This window comes from Carassius carassius, chromosome 18 (assembly GCF_963082965.1).
Source record: "Carassius carassius chromosome 18, fCarCar2.1, whole genome shotgun sequence".
NCBI classification, from domain to species: Eukaryota; Metazoa; Chordata; class Actinopteri; order Cypriniformes; family Cyprinidae; genus Carassius; species Carassius carassius.
The window spans coordinates 12,245,657-12,264,305 of record NC_081772.1 but is presented as its reverse complement, the minus strand read 5'-3'; the positions used below and the strand labels follow the sequence as shown (position 1 = coordinate 12,264,305).

The window sequence follows — 18,649 nt, the reverse complement described above, 5'->3', positions numbered from 1 at the left end:
CTACAAAGAAGTAAATGTTAATGTTTCTTCTTTGCCACTTTAACAACATTTTCTGTGGGACAAGTTTGAACTAAAAATGTGACTGAAGCTTTTCTTACCAGCATTTTGGTTTTGTAGACTTCAAGCCCTGCAAAGAAGCTGGCCATGAATGCTGGAGAGTCTTCCTTTGGTGAGCCACGTTTGGCTCTTGGAGCTGCTTTTGCTGATGCTGGTTCCTCAGGCGTTTCCTCTTTAGCCTTGTCTTTTTTCTCCTGATTCTCAGTGCTGAAAAACATTGCTGTGTCAGAATAATTTACCAAAGAAATGATCAGGCAGCATCTAATTAGTCAACCTACTCAGCTTTCTCTGGCTCGGATTCTGGCTTCTCTGCCGATACTTTCTGTGTAAGAAAAACAACAACAACATTCTTTGTCAAATTTACAAATTGCACGAAACACTGCAGTGTATCACATGTTGGATTCAAATACTACAATAATAGTGAGGGAAGAACCATATTTATGTTTTGAAAGAGATGAAAACAAGGCTATGGAGGATAGATGTACACGGTGTTCAATGAATTGTACTGTTGTATAAAACATGCCTGTTCAGCTGTTTAAATATCTTTCCAAAAACTTAGTTCACTTTCACAAATACAAATAATTGAGTTGTGAGAATTACATGTGATCTAGGGCCTTATATGCCATTGTCAAAATTGCAAGTCTATCCCTCACAGCCACATTTTCATTCACATAAAATTCAATGTGGTATCTACAGTACGCAGACTAAGGTCTAAAGATACCTGGCTCTTCTTTTTCTCAACAGGGGCGCTAGACTCTGTCAGGACTTCACAGACATCACCCAGACCAGGTTCCGCCCCATGCTTCCCCTCCTTCTTCACAGCTGGATTAAGTAGATCCATGACCACATCTGCTTCCAGCTTCTCAGCACCAGCCCCAGTCATCTGCACCATATCTGACGACACCACCAACTCGCTGCTCTCGGTTTTTTCTACTTCCAGTACATCACCATGGATCCCAAACTGTGTTGGATCAGGCATGTTACCCAAGATATCGGTCACTTTCATGTTTTTAGCACCCTCCACGAGACCCCCTCCAAACATGGAGGACCAAATAATATGGAAGAACCCAAAGACGATGCTGAAAATGCCTTTGAAGAACCCGGTGAAGAGCATCCAGAAGAAGGAGAAGAACCCTGTGATAATTTCCCTGATGGTCAGTTTCTTGAATTTCTTAAACTGTTTCCTCATACTCTTAAATGTCAACATTTTCCGGAAATTGGACATGCTCTTCTTCACAGAGGTGCAGGCCTCTATGAAAGCCGAGCCTGACTCAAGAGATGCATCTTCCTCCTCAGACAAGCCTTCAAGCAGACTGTGCAACTCCTCGTCATCCTCCTCCTCAGGTTGTTCTGCTGCATCTGGCTCAGAGATCTGAGAGGCCAACTGCATCTCAAAGATGGTGTCCTCACAGAAATTCACAAATAACTCCATCTTCTCACTCTCACCACCTTCATTGACCACATCAAAGATGAATTGCCGTTTGGACTCTTTGACCTGAGGCTTTTCCCATTGGGTTCTGCTAGACTCGCTGATCTCAAAGTAAACCCTCTCAATTCTCTTGGCACCCCCCATGATCTCAATACGGCCCAGGTAAGGCTCAAAGTAACTGAGAACACTTTCAGCCAGGTCTAAAAAGGTGGACAGGCGTGAGTCGTGAGACATGTGCTCTGATAGGTTAGTAAGAAGCACAGCCACATTGAAGCCGATGTCCTTGGCTGGCTCATGGAAGCGTTCCACAAACTCCTTGTAGTTGAACATGTCGTTTTCATCTGCCTCCACACAGGAGAGAAGAAACTCAATCTCAGACTGTGTGTATTGCTTTTGGCTATCCATAGACTTATGAAACTCCTTCTTGGATATAATGCCTTTGTGATCTGGGTCATACTCCTTGAAGTTGTCAGATGTAGTGAGGTCCTTCAGTTTGAGGAACATGTCGAAGAACTTGAGGATCATTTCCATATTGCTGGAGGACTCCACTAATGTGTCAACCATCTGCTTACCGATAGTTCCATTCACCACATTACCTGTAACATGCAGTTGATGCTTAAACCATTGCTAGTCTCTAACTAGTTCCATTATGATGTTTGAAAGAAAAAATAACTCACCCTCCAGAAGAGATAACATCATGACCACCATATCTTTCTGCAAATCCATCAGCTCTTTCAATAACTCGATTTGACTAGAATCCTGAAATAAATGACATTTATTGTTAAGAGGCATCATGTTTGGTAATGCTACACATTTTTGATTTGATTTGATTTATTTGACAATATATTAAAAACAAGTAAAATCAAGCCCAAAAGACCAATTCATACACATCTTTAAAAAAAAACTGTTGAGGATAAAATACACAAAAAAGCCATAAGCTTATTTCCATTGTGGTCCTCAGAATTCAAAAATGGACGAGCAGTTCATAATGGGAATGAGATCAACACAACACACATCATCATGCATATAATACCTCAAACATTGTTAAAAAGACATTTAACTTCTCTTCTAAAAAGACCTTCTTCATGAATTTGTTTTAGGCAATCAGGCAATTCATTCCAAGCAACAGCGCTAGAATACAAAAACTAATTCTTCCCATTTAAACTCTTATACCGACACAAGTATATATTGTTTATCCTTGACCTTGTAGAAAAACTATGAATATCTCTTATGAAAACATAATAGTCACACAAATACTTTGGAACATTTCTCTGTAATATTTTATACACCATCATCAACTTAAGAAAAATTACCCTCTTGTCCACTTTTAAAAACCCTATTTCCCTAAAATGATTAGTATTTAGATGCATTTGTGGATGAAGGCATAGAATAATTCTACACAACTTGTTCTGAGTAGTCTGTAATTTAATTTTCACTCGTTTCGTAGAGCCACTTTACCAGAAAGTTGCTGCATAATCAAAATGTGCTTGCACTAATGCACCAGCTAACATTTTTAAGGTTTGAGTATCTAAGTAAGCAGCCTGTCTTCCTAAGAATTTTATTCGATTACATACTTTAGAATGAACTTGAACAGCCATACTATCCCCAGTTAATTTATAATCCAAAATACATCATAAATATTTCACTTCTTGCTTAGCAGTAATCGTCAAATCTCCAACCCTCACTTCTAATTTGGAACATTTTCTCAATTTAGCCGCAGAACCAAATAAAATAGCTTCAGTTTTGCCTAAATGTAAAAACAGTTATTTTGAAAAAAACAGTTGGATACTTCTGCAATCTCTCTACTTAATTCACTTTCTATTATTTCTTTCTTATCATCAGTAACAATTATTGTTGCATCATCAGCATAATAGAAGGTGGCTAGAACAGGCCATTTTTAGATCATTTATATACAGTACATTAAAAAAAAGTAAGGGTCCCAATACGCTGCCTTGTGGTACACCACAAGAGATGGGTAAATTATCTGAAAAGGTCATTAGCGTCTTCATTCGAACCTATCGCTGTATTCTTTTCTCCTCTCGCTCCAGTTTTTCACAAGTTCATCAAACAACCGCAGTAAGAAGTTTCATCAAGCACGGTGAGTAATGGCTTCTCCTATCATTGTTTCTTGCACCTCCTGCCACATGTACAGTTTATCTATCTCTGTCGCTGATGAGGGATTCACATGTGATAAATGCAGGGAAATAGTTAGGCTGACAGAGAAGATTTCAGAATTAGAGACACGCATCCAAACTTTAATTGAGGACAGTAAGAATGTTAGGGCTCTAGATATGGCTTTGGATGCATCTAGCTCAGGGATTCCTGTACATTGTTCAGTTCCGGAAACAGAGCCCTTGCAGCAGGGCAACTGGGTGACGGTGAGGCAGCGTAGTCGTGGGTCAAAACACCGCTCTTCTGTTCCGATCAAAACATTAAACAGGAGTGTCCCCACTCAGTGATGCACCCACTGAGAGACCTGATGAAAGTGCTCTAGTTATTGGTGATTCTATTGTACGGAACGTGAATATAGAGACACCAGCCACCATAGTCAAATGTTTACCGGGAGCCAGAGCGCCTGACATCTTGGCAAATTTAAAAGTGCTGGCTAATGCTAAACGTAAATACAGTAAGATTGTTATTCATGCCGGCGCTAATGATGTTCGACTTCGCCAGTCGGAGATCACTAAAAATAACATTAAAGAGGTATGTGAACTTGCAAGCACGATGTCAGACACTGTAATATGCTCTGGTCCCCTCCCTGCTTACCGTGGTGATGAGATGCATAGCAGATTGTCATAACTCAATGGCTGGATGTCTAAGTGGTGCCCACAGAATAACATAGGTTTCATAGACAATTGGACAAGCTTTTGGGGCAGACCTGACCTGCTTAAAAGAGATGGTCTTCATCCCTCCTTGGGTGGCGCCACTCTTCTCTCTAGAAATTTGGCAAATAGTCTTCGTGTTTATACTTGACTAACTGGGGCCCAGGTCAGGAAGCAGACAGACTGGCTAAACCGACCGTCTGCTAGCCGCCTCCCGTCACAGAGGTCAGTTAATTCTCAGCACATAGAGACTTTTTCACCTAGATATCACACTATAGAGACTGTGTCTGTTCCCCGAACTAGAAAAAACAAAAAACGTCCAAACCAAGTTAAGATTAACAATTTAATTGAGGTTCAACAAATAAAAAACAGAAGCAATATGGATAAACAAATGATGAAGCTTGGCTTATTGAATATCAGATCCCTTTCTACGAAAACACTTTTTGTAAATAATATGATCACTGATCATAATATAGATGTACTCTGTTTGACAGAAACCTGGCTAAAACCTGATGATTACATTATTTTAAATGAGTCCACCCCCCAAGATTACTGTTATAAACATGAGCCGCGTCTAAAAGGCAAAGGTGGAGGTGTTGCTTCAATTTATAACAACGTTTTCAGGTTCTCTCAGAGAGCAGGCTTCAAGTATAACTCGTTTGAAGTAATGGTGCTTCATATAACATTATCCAGAGAAACAAATGTTAATGATAAATCCTCTGTTATGTTTGTACTAGCTACTGTATACAGGCCACCAGGGCACCATACAGACTTTATTAAAGAGTTTGGTGATTTTACATCCGAGTTAGTTCTGGCTGCAGATAAAGTCTTAATAGTTGGTGATTTTAATATCCATGTTGATAATGAAAACGATGCATTGGGATCAGCATTTATAGACATTCTGAACTCTATTGGTGTTAGACAACACGTTTCAGGACCTACTCATTGTCGAAATCATACTCTAGATTTAATACTGTCACATGGAATTGATGTTGATGGTGTTGAAATTATTCAGCCAAGTGATGATATCTCAGATCATTATTTAGTTCTGTGCAAACTTCATATAGCCAAAATTGTAAATCCTACTTCTTGTTACAAGTATGGAAGAACCATCACTTCTAACACAAAAGACTGCTTTTTAAGTTTCTTCCTGATGTATCCAAATTCCTTAGCATATCCAAAACCTCAGAACTTGATGATGTAACAGAAACTATGGACTCTCTCTTTTCTAGCACTTTAAATACAGTTGCTCCTTTACACTTAAGGAAGGTTAAGGAAAACAGTTTGACACCATGGTATAATGAGCATACTCGCACCCTAAAGAGAGCAGCCCGAAAAATGGAGCGCAGCTGGAGGAAAACAAAACTAGAGGTATTTCGTATTGCTTGGCGGGAAAGTAACATATCCTACAGAAAAGCATTAAAAACTGCTAGATCCGATTACTTTTCTTCTCTTTTAGAAGAAAACAAACATAACCCCAGGTATTTATTCAATACAGTGGCTAAATTAACGAAAAATAAAGCCTCAACAAGTGTTGACATTTCCCAACATCACAGCAGTAATGACTTTATGAACTACTTTACTTCTAAAATCGATACTATTAGAGATAAAATTGCAACCATTCAGCTGTCAGATACAGTATCATATCACACAGTGCACCATAGACCCCCTGAGGAACAGTTCCACTCATTCTCTACTATAGGAGAGGAAGAATTGTATAAACTTGTTAAATCATCTAAACCAACAACATGTATGTTAGACCCTATACCATCTAAGCTCCTAATAGAGGTGCTTCCAGAAGTCATAGATCCTCCTCTGACTATTATTAATTCCTCATTGTCATTAGGATATGTCCCCAAAACCTTCAAACTGGCTGTTATTAAGCCTCTCATCAAAAAACCACAGCTTGACCCCAAAGAACTAGTTAATTATAGACCAATCTCGAATCTCCCTTTTCTGTCCAAGATACTAGAAAAGGTGGTATCCTCACAATTATATTCCTTCTTAGAGAAAAATGGTATATGTGAGGATTTCCAGTCAGGATTTAGACCGTATCATAGTACTGAGACTGCTCTCCTTAGAGTTACAAATGATCTGCTCTTATCATCTGATCGTGGGTGTATCTCTCTATTAGTTTTATTGGATCTTAGTGCTGCGTTTGACACAATTGACCACAAAATTCTTTTGCATAGACTTGAACACTTTGTTGGCATCAGTGGAAGTGCATTAGCATAGTTTAAATCGTACTTATATGACCGCCATCAGTTCGTAGCAGTGAATGAAGATGTATCCTATCGATCACAAGTGCAGTATGGAGTACCTCAAGGCTCAGTACTAGGGCCGCTACTCTTCACGCTCTATATGTTACCCTTGGGAGATATCATCAGGAAACATGGTGTTAGCTTTCACTGTTATGCTAATGATACACTAAAATCGATACATTTAGAGATAAAATTGCAACCATTCAGCTGTCAGATACAGTATCATATCACACAGTGCACTATAGACCCCCTGAGGAACAGTTCCACTCATTCTCTACTATAGGAGAGGAAGAATTGTATAAACTTGTTAAATCATCTAAACCAACAACATGTATGTTAGACCCTATACCATCTAAGCTCCTAATAGAGGTGCTTCCAGAAGTCATAGATCCTCCTCTGACTATTATTAATTCCTCATTGTCATTAGGATATGTCCCCAAAACCTTCAAACTGGCTGTTATTAAGCCTCTCATCAAAAAACCACAGCTTGACCCCAAAGAACTAGTTAATTATAGACCAATCTCGAATCTCCCTTTTCTGTCCAAGATACTAGAAAAGGTGGTATCCTCACAATTATATTCCTTCTTAGAGAAAAATGTTTGACACAATTGACCACAAAATTCTTTTGCATAGACTTGAACACTTTGTTGGCATCAGTGGAAGTGCATTAGCATGGTTTAAATCGTACTTATATGACCGCCATCAGTTCGTAGCAGTGAATGAAGATGTATCCTATCGATCACAAGTGCAGTATGGAGTACCTCAAGGCTCAGTACAAGGGCCGCTACTCTTCACGCTCTATATGTTACCCTTGGGAGATATCATCAGGAAACATGGTGTTAGCTTTCACTGTTATGCTGATGATACTCAACTCTATATTTCTTCGCAATCCGGTGAAACACACCAATTTGAAAAACTAATGGATTGCTTAGTCGATATAAAAAACTGGATGACAAGTAATTTCTTACTGCTAAATTCTGAAAAAACAGAGGTGTTAATTATAGGACCTAAAAACTCCGCTTGTAATAACCTAGAACACTGTCTAAGACTTGATGGTTGCTCTGTCAATTCTTCGTCATCAGTTAGGAACCTAGGTGTGCTATTTGATCGCAATCTTTCCTTAGAAAGCCACGTTTCTAGCATTTGTAAAACTGCATTTTTCCATCTCAAAAAAATATCTAAATTACGCCTATGCTCTCAATGTCAAATGCAGAAATGTTAATCCATGCTTTTATGACCTCAAGGTTAGATTATTGTAATGCTTTATTGGGTGGTTGTTCTGCACGCTTAGTAAACAAACTACAGCTAGTCCAAAATGCAGCAGCAAGAGTTCTTACTAGAACCAGGAAGTATGACCATATTAGCCCGGTCCTGTCAACACTGCACTGGCTCCCTAGCAAGCATCGTATAGATTTTAAAATATTGCTTATTACCTATAAAGCCCTGAATGGTTTAGCACCTCAGTATTTAAATGAGCTCCTTTTACATTATAATCCTCTACGTCCGCTACGTTCTCAAAACTCAGGCAATTTGATAATACCTAGAATATCAAAATCAACTGCGGGCGGCAGATCCTTTTCCTATTTGGCGCCTAAACTCTGGAATAACCTACCTAACATTGTTCGGGAGGCAGACACACTCTTGCAGTTTAAATCTAGATTAAAGACCCATCTCTTTAACCTGGCATACACATAACATACTAATATGCTTTTATTATCCAAATCCGTTAAAGGATTTTTAGGCTGCATTAATTAGGTAAACCGGAAACACTTCCCATAACACCCTATGTACTTGCTACATCATTAGAAGAATGGCATCTACGCTAATATTTGTCTGTTTCTCTTTTGTTCCGAGGTCACCGTGGCCACCAGATCCAGTCTGTGTCCAGATCAGAGGGTCACTGCAGTCACCCGGATCCAGTATGTATCCAAACCAGATGCTGGATCAGCACCTAGAAAGGACCTCTACATCCCTGAAAGACAGCGGAGACCAGGACAACTAGAGCCCCAGATACAGATCCCCTGTAAAGACCTTGTCTCAAAGGAGCACCAGGACAAGACCACAGGAAACAGATGATTCTTCTGCACAATCTGACTTTGCTGCAGCCTGGAATTGAACTACTGGTTTCGTCTGGTCAGAGGAGAACTGGCCCCCCAACTGAGCCTGGTTTCTCCCAAGGTTTTTTTCTCCATTCTGTCACCGATGGAGTTTCGGTTCCTTGCCCCTGTCGCCTCTGGCTTGCTTAGTTGGGGACACTTCATCTACAGCGATATCGTTGACTTGATTGCAAATAAATGCACAGACACTATTTAATTGAACAGAGATGACATAACTGAATTCAATAATGAACTGCCTTTAACTATCATTTTTTCATTATTGACACTGTTTTCCTAATGAATGTTGTTCAGTTGCTTTGACGCAATGTATTTTGTTTAAAGCGCTATATAAATAAAGGTGACTTTGACTTTGACTTTGAAAACACTCTGTTTAAATCTACCATTTGACACCTATTTGAAAGATAAGAGTTAATCCATTTACATGCTTTAGAGTCAAAACCCACAGCATTTAATTTTAATAACAAAATATTATGGTCAACTGTGTCAAAGGCTTTCTGTAAATCTAGTAATACCATCCCACTTAATTTACCTTTATCCAATTCTTTCTTTATGTAATCTGTCAAATACAATTTGGTCAAATAAAATCTTTTCAAACACTTTGGATAAGGAAGATAGAATTGACACAGGCCTATAATTATTACACTCAAACCTACTCCCTTTCTTAAAAAGGGGGAAAACTCTTGCTTGTTTTAATTTATCAGGTACCTTAGCTTGGCCTATAGAGAGATTTAAAATATGAGTGACCACAGGGGTTATAAAATTAGCTGAATCTTTAATAAACCTTGCTGGAATATTATCTAAACCTGTCGCTTTATTGCATTTACGATCTGTTAATTTCTTATAAACTGTAGTCTCATTTACCTTATTAAATATGAAAAACCTCCTAAAGTGACACCACAATTAGCATAATACTGCTTAACTAATTTGTCATTATATAAACCAGTCTGGACTGGTAACTCCTTTATCAAATTGTCAGCAACAGTAGTAAAAAATCTATTAAAACAGTTGGCTACTTCTTTCTGGTCTGTCAACAATTGATCATTAACTTTAAGACTAATTCTAGAACCTTTACTCTTAGCCCTTTTCTGACACCCTAAATCATTTTAAACATTAACATTGCCCTGACTGGTTACCTGTGACAGTTTCATTTGCATGTTTGCAAAAACATGCAGGAATCCGACCACTGCATCCCACAACCTGCTGTGTGCCAAACTTTGCTGATTCCCAATACAAGGGCCCTAAAAATAGAAAACACAGTATTATGAAATGCACAGACATCCACTGAACTCTAATATAGTGTAGTAGTGTAGAGTATTTGCATTACCTGAATGTACTCAGTGAGCGAGTTAAAGATTTGTTTGGCTACTGCCAAAGCTTTGGAGAAGTTAAGTTGCCCAGCCTCATCCATGACATCTTTCCCAGAGTAATACCAATAAAAATCACTTATAGATTCCTGGTGGTGACAAGAAGAACGACCATTACAGAGGACCGAAGTTGAGTTGACTCATGAGAATTCAAGGCTATGTTTTTTTTGTTTTGTTTTTTCATATGAAACTCTTTATGTAGTTTGTGTTACCTGTAGACGTAACAAGTAGTCCACAGTGCTAATGATGATGTTGACAGTAGTAGTGTTTCCGGTCTGTGTCCGCAAGAAGTTTTGGAAATCTGTTGAATTTAAAATGTAAACAATAAATAGTAAAGAATAGGCAGTGAAGCATAGAAGTTTAGTAGATATAGTAGAGAGTTTTTCTGTCAAATGGGTCATGGTGATGGAGTTATTTTTATTATATTATAAAAATACATTAAAAAATATATAAAAATAATAGTTTTTATTTCATAAAAAAAAAATAGCAATAAATAGAAAAAAAAACATAATCAAAAACAAATTCTAGTATTACCATTATTGTGTCCCTCGCACAGAAGTTGCAAAAACCTGAATAGATCCTTCGTAAAGTCATCATTTTGTAGGACTTTCGAACCTTAAAAAATGATAGAGAACTGAAATTATTTCTGGGCTGTATTTTTAAAGCCAAACTAAAAGACAAATTTAGCACTTTTTTGGGGTGCTTGCTTCACTTAGGATGAAGAGCTTTAGATTGCACGCTTGCAACTGCATCCCAAGAACTGACTGGAAAAAATGAAAACCTTGTCAATAAATACACAGAAATGACAGAAATTTTCAAGAAGCTGGGTTAGCGAGGTAACTTTCAAAAGAATGGTGTACAGTATATGCTGGAAATAATTAACAGTGATACTTGACATGACTTTAATAATTTAATACTGCACACATAAAGAGGAGAACCTTTTGTATCATATTGTATCAAAGCCATACTTGTGAAAGTTAGCCATCACTGCTGAAAAGTCTAGCATAAACCAGCATGAACTCCAATCTGGTCCAAGCTTGTTTATGCTGGTTAGTGCTGGTGTAGCTGGTGGAACAGCACAATGGAGCTGGTAAAGCTGGTTCACCAGCATGGTCTTACAGGATTGAGTGTGAGTAGGTCAGTTGTCTGTATACCAGCAGTCTTTAGGGCCAAGCTTTGTTTTTACTTGTATATTTCTAGATTTAAGTGATTCATGATGCGGAAACCATATAAGATTAAAACATGATTTATTGTAATACATAATTATAATTTTGTTTGTTCAATAACAAGAGCTCTTGATAATGAAAGTTCAAAATTGAAAATCGCTGTTTTTAAAGACTTAAATGCTAATTTGAGAACTCATGTGTCAAAATACAGCTGTCAGTCAATGATTTCAAAATGTGTACATAGTAAAAGTTATGCCACTGCAGTCAGGAATATGAAATATTTTAGACAATAATTATAGCATTGATAGCAACTGCAACTGCTGAAGTAGAAGTAATTGAACCAAAGTTAAGGGCCAAGTGCCCAAATAACCATAATGGTGACTTCAAGTAGACCATATGAAAGAATGCCAAAACGGTTCAGAATAATTCAACAATGCAATGTTATTTTTGGAGTTCTTTAAACATGCCCAGGTGAGATACTGTATCATTGATTTCAACTGCAGTTGATTTCATCTAAGGCTGTGTGGCTGTGAGTCAATCCTGTAAGTGCATTTACTTTATTTCACCAACTGCAACACTGCTTCAGTGTTACTTTTACTCTATGGATTGGGACCATATGAAAACTGAGCACTGTTTAACACAGGGTTTTACTGTGCCGTTAAATATGTAACCTGCATCATGTTTTTTTTTTTCTTCTTATGCTAATTTCTTAAAATACTTTATTAAAATTCATTACATAATTGGTCTTTAACTAGCACACACTAAGAAACATGATATGTAACGCGTAGACTATATGAGATTAGTTTTGGTTTTGCTGGGATCATACCAGCAGCCAAAAGTTCCACCAGCATTTCAAGCTGGTCCCAGCGTGCAAAACATACCTTACGCTGGTCCACCAGCACACCTGCTTCCCATGTTGGGGACCAGCAAACAGTATCCCATACTGGTCCCTGCATGCAAAACATACCTTTTGCTGGTGACCAGCAATGCTGGATTTTTCAGCAGGGATGTAAGAATCCAGCTTTGTGAAATAGCCCTAAATTCACAGCATGGCAAAGCTCTTTGCTCATTTTGTACCTCTGGTATATTCTTTAGCTTAGTGTAAACCACTTCGAACATGTATTCATTTTTTTCAACAATGTATGAGTACAGATGATTCATAATGTTCACATGGAAAACTAAATGTTCCCATTTAGTGAACTAGTTTAGTAAAGTTAGGGTTGGTAAATGAGCCTGGCTTTATTCTTAGTTCTGTCTTAATTCTGTGTCAACATGCATTAGTCTCTACAAGCCAGCGCTGAAAAGTTGGCATTCATATCACCAGTAGCAAGGGAGAGGGAAAAGTTTTGAGAAATGGCGACATGCCAGGGTAGAGCATTGCGAAATGAGTAGCTAAACTATATTTACCCCGCTCTCTCATGTTGACTGCAATCCAGTATAAAATGATGGAAAACAAACAGAGAGCAGACATAAGCAAATGGAGAACGACTGAATTTCAGAAAGAAAAAAGAAGAGTCGTTGAACTTTTAGAGAGAGGATGGACATGCAGTTACAGATGTTGACAGACAGAGTTCAGATGTGTTTCATGGAATATAAGGCCTCCTGATTTTATTTAGATGCAATACATAATGAAATTAAAAGCTGGACCACATAGCTACTGTGTTCAGAGGTGGAAAGTAACGAATTACATTTACTCGCGTTACTGTAATTGAGTAGCTTTTTTGTGTACTAATACTTTTTAAAGTAATTTTTTAAATCTGTAATTTTACCTTTACTTAAGTATATTTTGTTTGAAGTATTGTACTTCGCTACATTTTAAAACACATTAATTACTGAGTAAAAAAAAAATAAATGGCTCCCTGGAAACTACGGCAGTAAATAATGGGCAGGAGGGCAAACTGGCACTAAAATCACAAGAAAGATGCAGACAGACAAAACAGGCGTTATTGGTGCAGACACCGCTGAAAACGAAACCCCGTCATATTCTGAAGTTGAACTCGAAGGAAATGAAGTGAACCCCTGGCCATATGTATGCTCTATTATGCAGTGTAAGCTGTACTTGCCTAGGAAGACCAAACTAGCAGCTTATAAAATCTCGACAAGACATCAACCCTTCGCAAGAATGTAGAGGTAAGCTAAATAATTGCATCGTTGCATTGGTGGTTAAAATGAAGCTTTGACATTTTAGCAAGAGGTTTTGCACAAATTAGCCAAAAAGACAGTGGTGAGGAGTGTGCTATTTTTGTTTTAATGATGTGCGCGCGCATTTATAGTGCGTTCTTTCACTGTGTGATCCAGTCTCCTAAAATCCATTTAGAATGATCACAAAATTGAAGATATAGGGGCAGAAAATTAACATATTTATATAATTTCATATATTAAATCAAAATCACACAAAGAATGCCATCTTTTCCTCCAAAAATCATCATGAATATATACATAAATATATATAACAGTACTGTAAACAAGTTAATTAAGAGACTTGCGTTTTAGACACCATATTGCCTTTTTTAGCTCTATTTCTACAACAGAAAATAATTCCAAACACAGCCACCAAAGCACAGATTTGCGTCTCTGAGCAACAAGACAGTGTTTCGTTCCTGAATGAATCAACCGTTTAAATGATTCGGTTCAATCGCAATGACTCACTTATTAACAGTGACTTGCTGACACATACTGGCCATTTTAATTTCACATTTAAAGTCTCTTTTGATTTTTTTTAAATAATTAATTTCTTATCATTTCAAATGAGTATTCAACATTTTATGTCTTGTATATCAAAACATTATTCATGCATTTGTAACTGCAGGTTAAATGCATTCTTGTCCTGCACTAAACAGTGTAATACATCTAAATGCCACTTCCAATGAATCTTCTGCATTTCCTCTGCATTAAAAGATGAGTTTGTTGATGCTGATATTCCTGGTAACAGCCCAAATGTTTTATTATTCTAAATAACTGATTCCTTTAATTAAAAACAACTAGTTTGAGATTAATAGATCTATCCCAGGGGTGTCAAACTCAGTTCCTGGAGGGCCGTAGCCCTGCAGAGTTTAGTTCTAACCCTGCTCCAGCACACATATCATGTAGTTTTCAAATAAACCTAAATGATTAGATTAGCTGGATCAGGTGTGTTTAATTAGGGTTATATCTAAACTGTGCAGGACTGTGGCCCTCCAGGAACTGAGTTTGACACCCTTGGCCTGTCCCATTTTGACTCCCTCCCACTGTTAAAATGTAATTTTTACTCTGAGTAAATTTTAAATGAGCTACTTTTTACTTTTACTTGAGTAGATTTTTAGACTGGTACTTTTACTTGTACTTAAGTAAAATTTCATTAATGTAATGGTACTTTTACTTGAGTAGAATATTTTTGTACTCTTTCCACCTCTGACTGTGTTACACATATATGTCATATTATTAACTTGGATCAATCGTATAGGGTAATCCGGCAAAATCGGTGGTTAAGATGGTGTTAGTATTTTTTCCAGTGCAGTGGTTTTAGTTATGTTCTGTATCATACTTAAACTATGTTGCCTTTCATATGATATCTGACCCATCAAATTAAAAAATATGGCTAAGCCATATCATTAAGCCTTTCAAGAATATATGTGGGTTGTAAACATCTGGGTTGTATTTCACTCTAAAAAACAAAAGAGTAAAAAACAGAAATTAGAATTTATAAGTTGTATAAAAATGTCCTTAGTTGTATAAAAGTAAAAACAAAATACTTAAATTTATAATAATAATACATAGAAGTTTTTGTTCCACTCTGTTAATTTAATTTTAATAATAAAAGAAAATGGATGGAATTATTCACATTACTGTGTAACAGTAATATAACCTACTGAGAAAAATCTAAATATCTGAACAGATTACAGTATGTGGGGGTAAAAAATTAAGTCCCAATGCAATCTGTCCTGTCAGAAATTAATTTAGCAAAATTATTATTTATTATTATTTGGGGGTAAAACAGGAAACCAAACAATGAAGAAGAAAAAAAACTAAAACATTTACATCACCCCTGTCAGAAATAACTTCAGCAACAATATTCATATATTTATCTTTAGATATTTTACGTTGTTTAGCATTAATGAGGAGCGTGCCAATTATTGCATTGCTTTGTCTAAAGTTGTTGTGCATAGCATCATCACACCACTGTGGTCCTTCATTTCACCTTTGAAGATGAAGCCCTTTAATTACTGGACAATAAAGCATTTTATGTTAATGGCATCCCATAGACATTTGGCATTGCATGAGGAGAATACTGCAACTTCCACATGTTGCAGTGAATCCACGTACACAATAACAGTGCACTTCACAAGTTATATAGGGTGCAGCATTTGCCAGCTAGCCAAAGGAAGGACCAGAACTGATGCCACTGCGAATGCTGTACATACTAAAAAGAAGCAAATATACTCTGCATATACATAGTATACAAACACAAAACTGTTTTGTAGTATAATAGCAGGAGAAATAGAATACACGTCCTGTTATCAAAACAGTTCACATTAAAAGTGCAGATAGAGAAGAATAAAGCTTATTGGCTTACTTGACCCCTCTTCAGTCACCATTCCAAGACTCTCTGCCTTATTTTGCCTTTCAAATGCATTTAAATCCAGCACACTGCCAGAGATACAGAATTTATAAAGTTATTCCAAATTAATAATCACTGTAGGGCAAAACTGATAAGTACAAGAATATGTTCACACACACCTGCATGACATCATTAGTCCAGATAAACTTTTAAAGAAGCCCGCATCTCGTTTTTCCTTCAAATAATCCAGCATTTTCTAAAATATACAGCATTAACACACATTTACCTAGATTACTTTTACTAGGGGACACAACTAACATCTAGCCAGTCAAGCTCTTTACCTGCTGGACAAGAACGTTGCCTCCATTTAGGATAGAAATGCCCAGTTTAAGGGTGCCAGTCACCATGGGTCCAAGTCGGCCTGCAATCAAACAAATGCTGCTTTAGGAAATCCCATTAAGATTTTAGAGAGAGCAGAAGGGGGCAGAAATACAGATGTGTACCTTTACTGGCACTGATCATCTGTAGCACCATCTCAGCAGCCCCTCTGGCGTGAAGTCTGGCCTGCTGGTAAAGAATCTTCTGTTTCTCCATTTCTTTTTCCTGTGATACGATGATACGACAAAAGAGTTGAAATTTAAACTGCTTACAGTCCATGAAAGTCCATCGTATGCATTATTTTTAATTACTTTTTTTTTTTTGCTACTTTAATTAAAAAAACAGGAATTTCATACCTCAAAAGTTTTTTCTTTTCCCTCCTCTTCTTCTTCCTCTTCCTCATTCTCGGCACAGCTCTATAAATTAAAATATTGATTCAACTGAAACTCTTTAAAATATTTACAATACAAATTGAGGACTGATATAAATTAAGGATTAATTTCATTAAATACAACACTGACCTTTGCCATCATGTCAGCATAAGCAATGTAGAGTGGATCCTCTTCTAGGAAACTAAAAAAAAAAAATAGACCATTGTTTATCTATTATTGAATAGTATTTATTTATTGAGTTAGTATTTAAAGGGGTCATATGATGTTGTTAAAACAATATCTATATTATTTGGAGTAATGAAATGTATCTATGCAGTTTAAGTTTTAAAAAACACTATTTTTCACATATTGTACAGTCGTGGCCAAAAGTTTTGAGAATTACATAAATATTAGTTTTCAAAAAGTTTGCTGCTTTTAGATCTTTGTTTCAGTTGTTTCTGTGATGTACTGAAATATAATTACAAGCACTTCATACATTTCAAAGGCTTTTATCGACAATTACATGACATTTATGCAAAGAGTGGGTATTTGCAGTGTTGGCCCTTCTTTTTCAGGACCTCTGCAATTCGACTGGGCATGCTTTCAATCAACTTCTGGGCCAAATCCTGACTGATAGCAACCCATTCTTTCATAATAACGTCTTGGAGTTTGTCAGAATTAGTGGGTTTTTGTTTGTCAACCCGCCTCTTGAGGATTGACCACAAGTTCTCAATGGGATTAAGATCTGGGGAGTTTCCAGGCCATGGACCCAAAATTTCAACATTCTGGTCCCCGAGCCACTTACTTATCACTTTTGCCTTATGGCACGGTGCTCCATTGTGCTGGAAAATGCATTGTTCTTCACCAAACTGTTGTTGGATTGTTGGAAGAAGTTGCTGTTGGAGGGTGTTTTGGTACCATTCTTTATTCATGGCTGTGTTTTTGGGCAGAATTGTGAGTGAGCCCACTCCCTTGGATGAGAAGCAACACCACACATGAATGGTGTCAGGATGCTTTACTGTTGGCATGACACAGGACTGATGGTGGCGCTCACCTTTTCTTCTCCGGACAAGCCTTTTTCCAGATGCCTCAAACAATCGGAAAGGGGCTTCATCGGAGAATATGACTTTGCCCCAGTCCTCAGCAGTCCATTCACTATACTTTCTGCAGAAGATCAATCTGTCCCTGATATATTTTTTGCTGAGAAGTGGCTTCTTTGCTGCCCTTCTTGACACCAGGCCATCTTCCAAAAGTCTTCGCCTCACTGTGCGTGCAGATGCGCTCACACCTGCCTGCTGCCATTCCTGAGCAAGCTCTGCACTGGTGGCACTCCGATCCCGCAGCTGAATCCTCTTTAGGAGACGATCCTGGCGCTTGCTGGACTTTCTTGGACGCCCTGAAGCCTTCTTTACAAGAATTGAACCTCTTTCCTTGAAGTTCTTGATGATCCCATAAATTGTTGATTTAGGTGCAATCTTAGTAGCCACAATGTCCTTGCCTGTTAAGCCTTTTTTATGCAACGCAATGATGGCTGCACACGTTTCTTTGCAGGTCACCATGGTTAACAATGGAAGAACAATGATTTCAAGCATCACCCTCCTTTTAACATGTCAAGTCTGCCATTCTAACCCAATCAGCCTGACATAATGATCTCCAGCCTTGTGCTCGTAAACATTCTCACCTGAGTTAACAAGATGATTACTGAAATGATCTCAGCAGGTCCTTTAATGACAGCAATGAAATGCAGTGGAAAGGTTTTTTTGGGATTAAGTTAATTTTCATGGCAAAGAAGGACTATGCAATTCATCTGATCACTCTTCATAACATTCTGGAGTATATGCAAATTGCTATTATAAAAACTTAAGCAGCAACTTTTCCAATTTCCAATATTTATGTAATTCTCAAAACTTTTGGCCATGACTGTACATTTTTGTTTCTCCTCTATGCCCCACCATTCTGAAATGTCTCAACTTTTACAAAGCTCACCGTTCTAAAAAACCGAGGTGTGCTCTGATTGGCCAGTTATCCAGTGCACTGTGATTTGCCGAATGTCTCAAGCATGACGGAAATGTTACGCCCCTAACCATACTGTGATACGTGTCCCAGCACGACAAGACAAAACCAATAAAACCCATTACAAACGAGGC

At 37.6% G+C, this 18,649-nt stretch overlaps 1 protein-coding gene across 1 annotated transcript in view; it reads right to left on the bottom strand.

Annotated features, from left to right (window-relative positions):
- The window catches only part of LOC132092399 (ryanodine receptor 3-like), a 94,058-nt gene that overhangs the window by 4,637 nt on the left and 70,772 nt on the right, over positions 1-18,649 (bottom strand). The window contains exons 75-88 of the mRNA XM_059498619.1: positions 16,653-16,704; positions 16,488-16,547; positions 16,257-16,356; positions 16,095-16,174; positions 15,933-16,009; positions 15,769-15,842; positions 10,585-10,665; positions 10,263-10,351; positions 10,011-10,139; positions 9,820-9,924; positions 2,164-2,245; positions 779-2,082; positions 336-379; positions 99-264 (exon numbers count right to left, since the gene is read on the bottom strand). Coding sequence (XP_059354602.1) covers positions 99-264; positions 336-379; positions 779-2,082; positions 2,164-2,245; positions 9,820-9,924; positions 10,011-10,139; positions 10,263-10,351; positions 10,585-10,665; positions 15,769-15,842; positions 15,933-16,009; positions 16,095-16,174; positions 16,257-16,356; positions 16,488-16,547; positions 16,653-16,704 — 2,443 coding nt within the window. The remainder of the gene's footprint in view (positions 1-98; positions 265-335; positions 380-778; positions 2,083-2,163; positions 2,246-9,819; positions 9,925-10,010; positions 10,140-10,262; positions 10,352-10,584; positions 10,666-15,768; positions 15,843-15,932; positions 16,010-16,094; positions 16,175-16,256; positions 16,357-16,487; positions 16,548-16,652; positions 16,705-18,649) is intronic.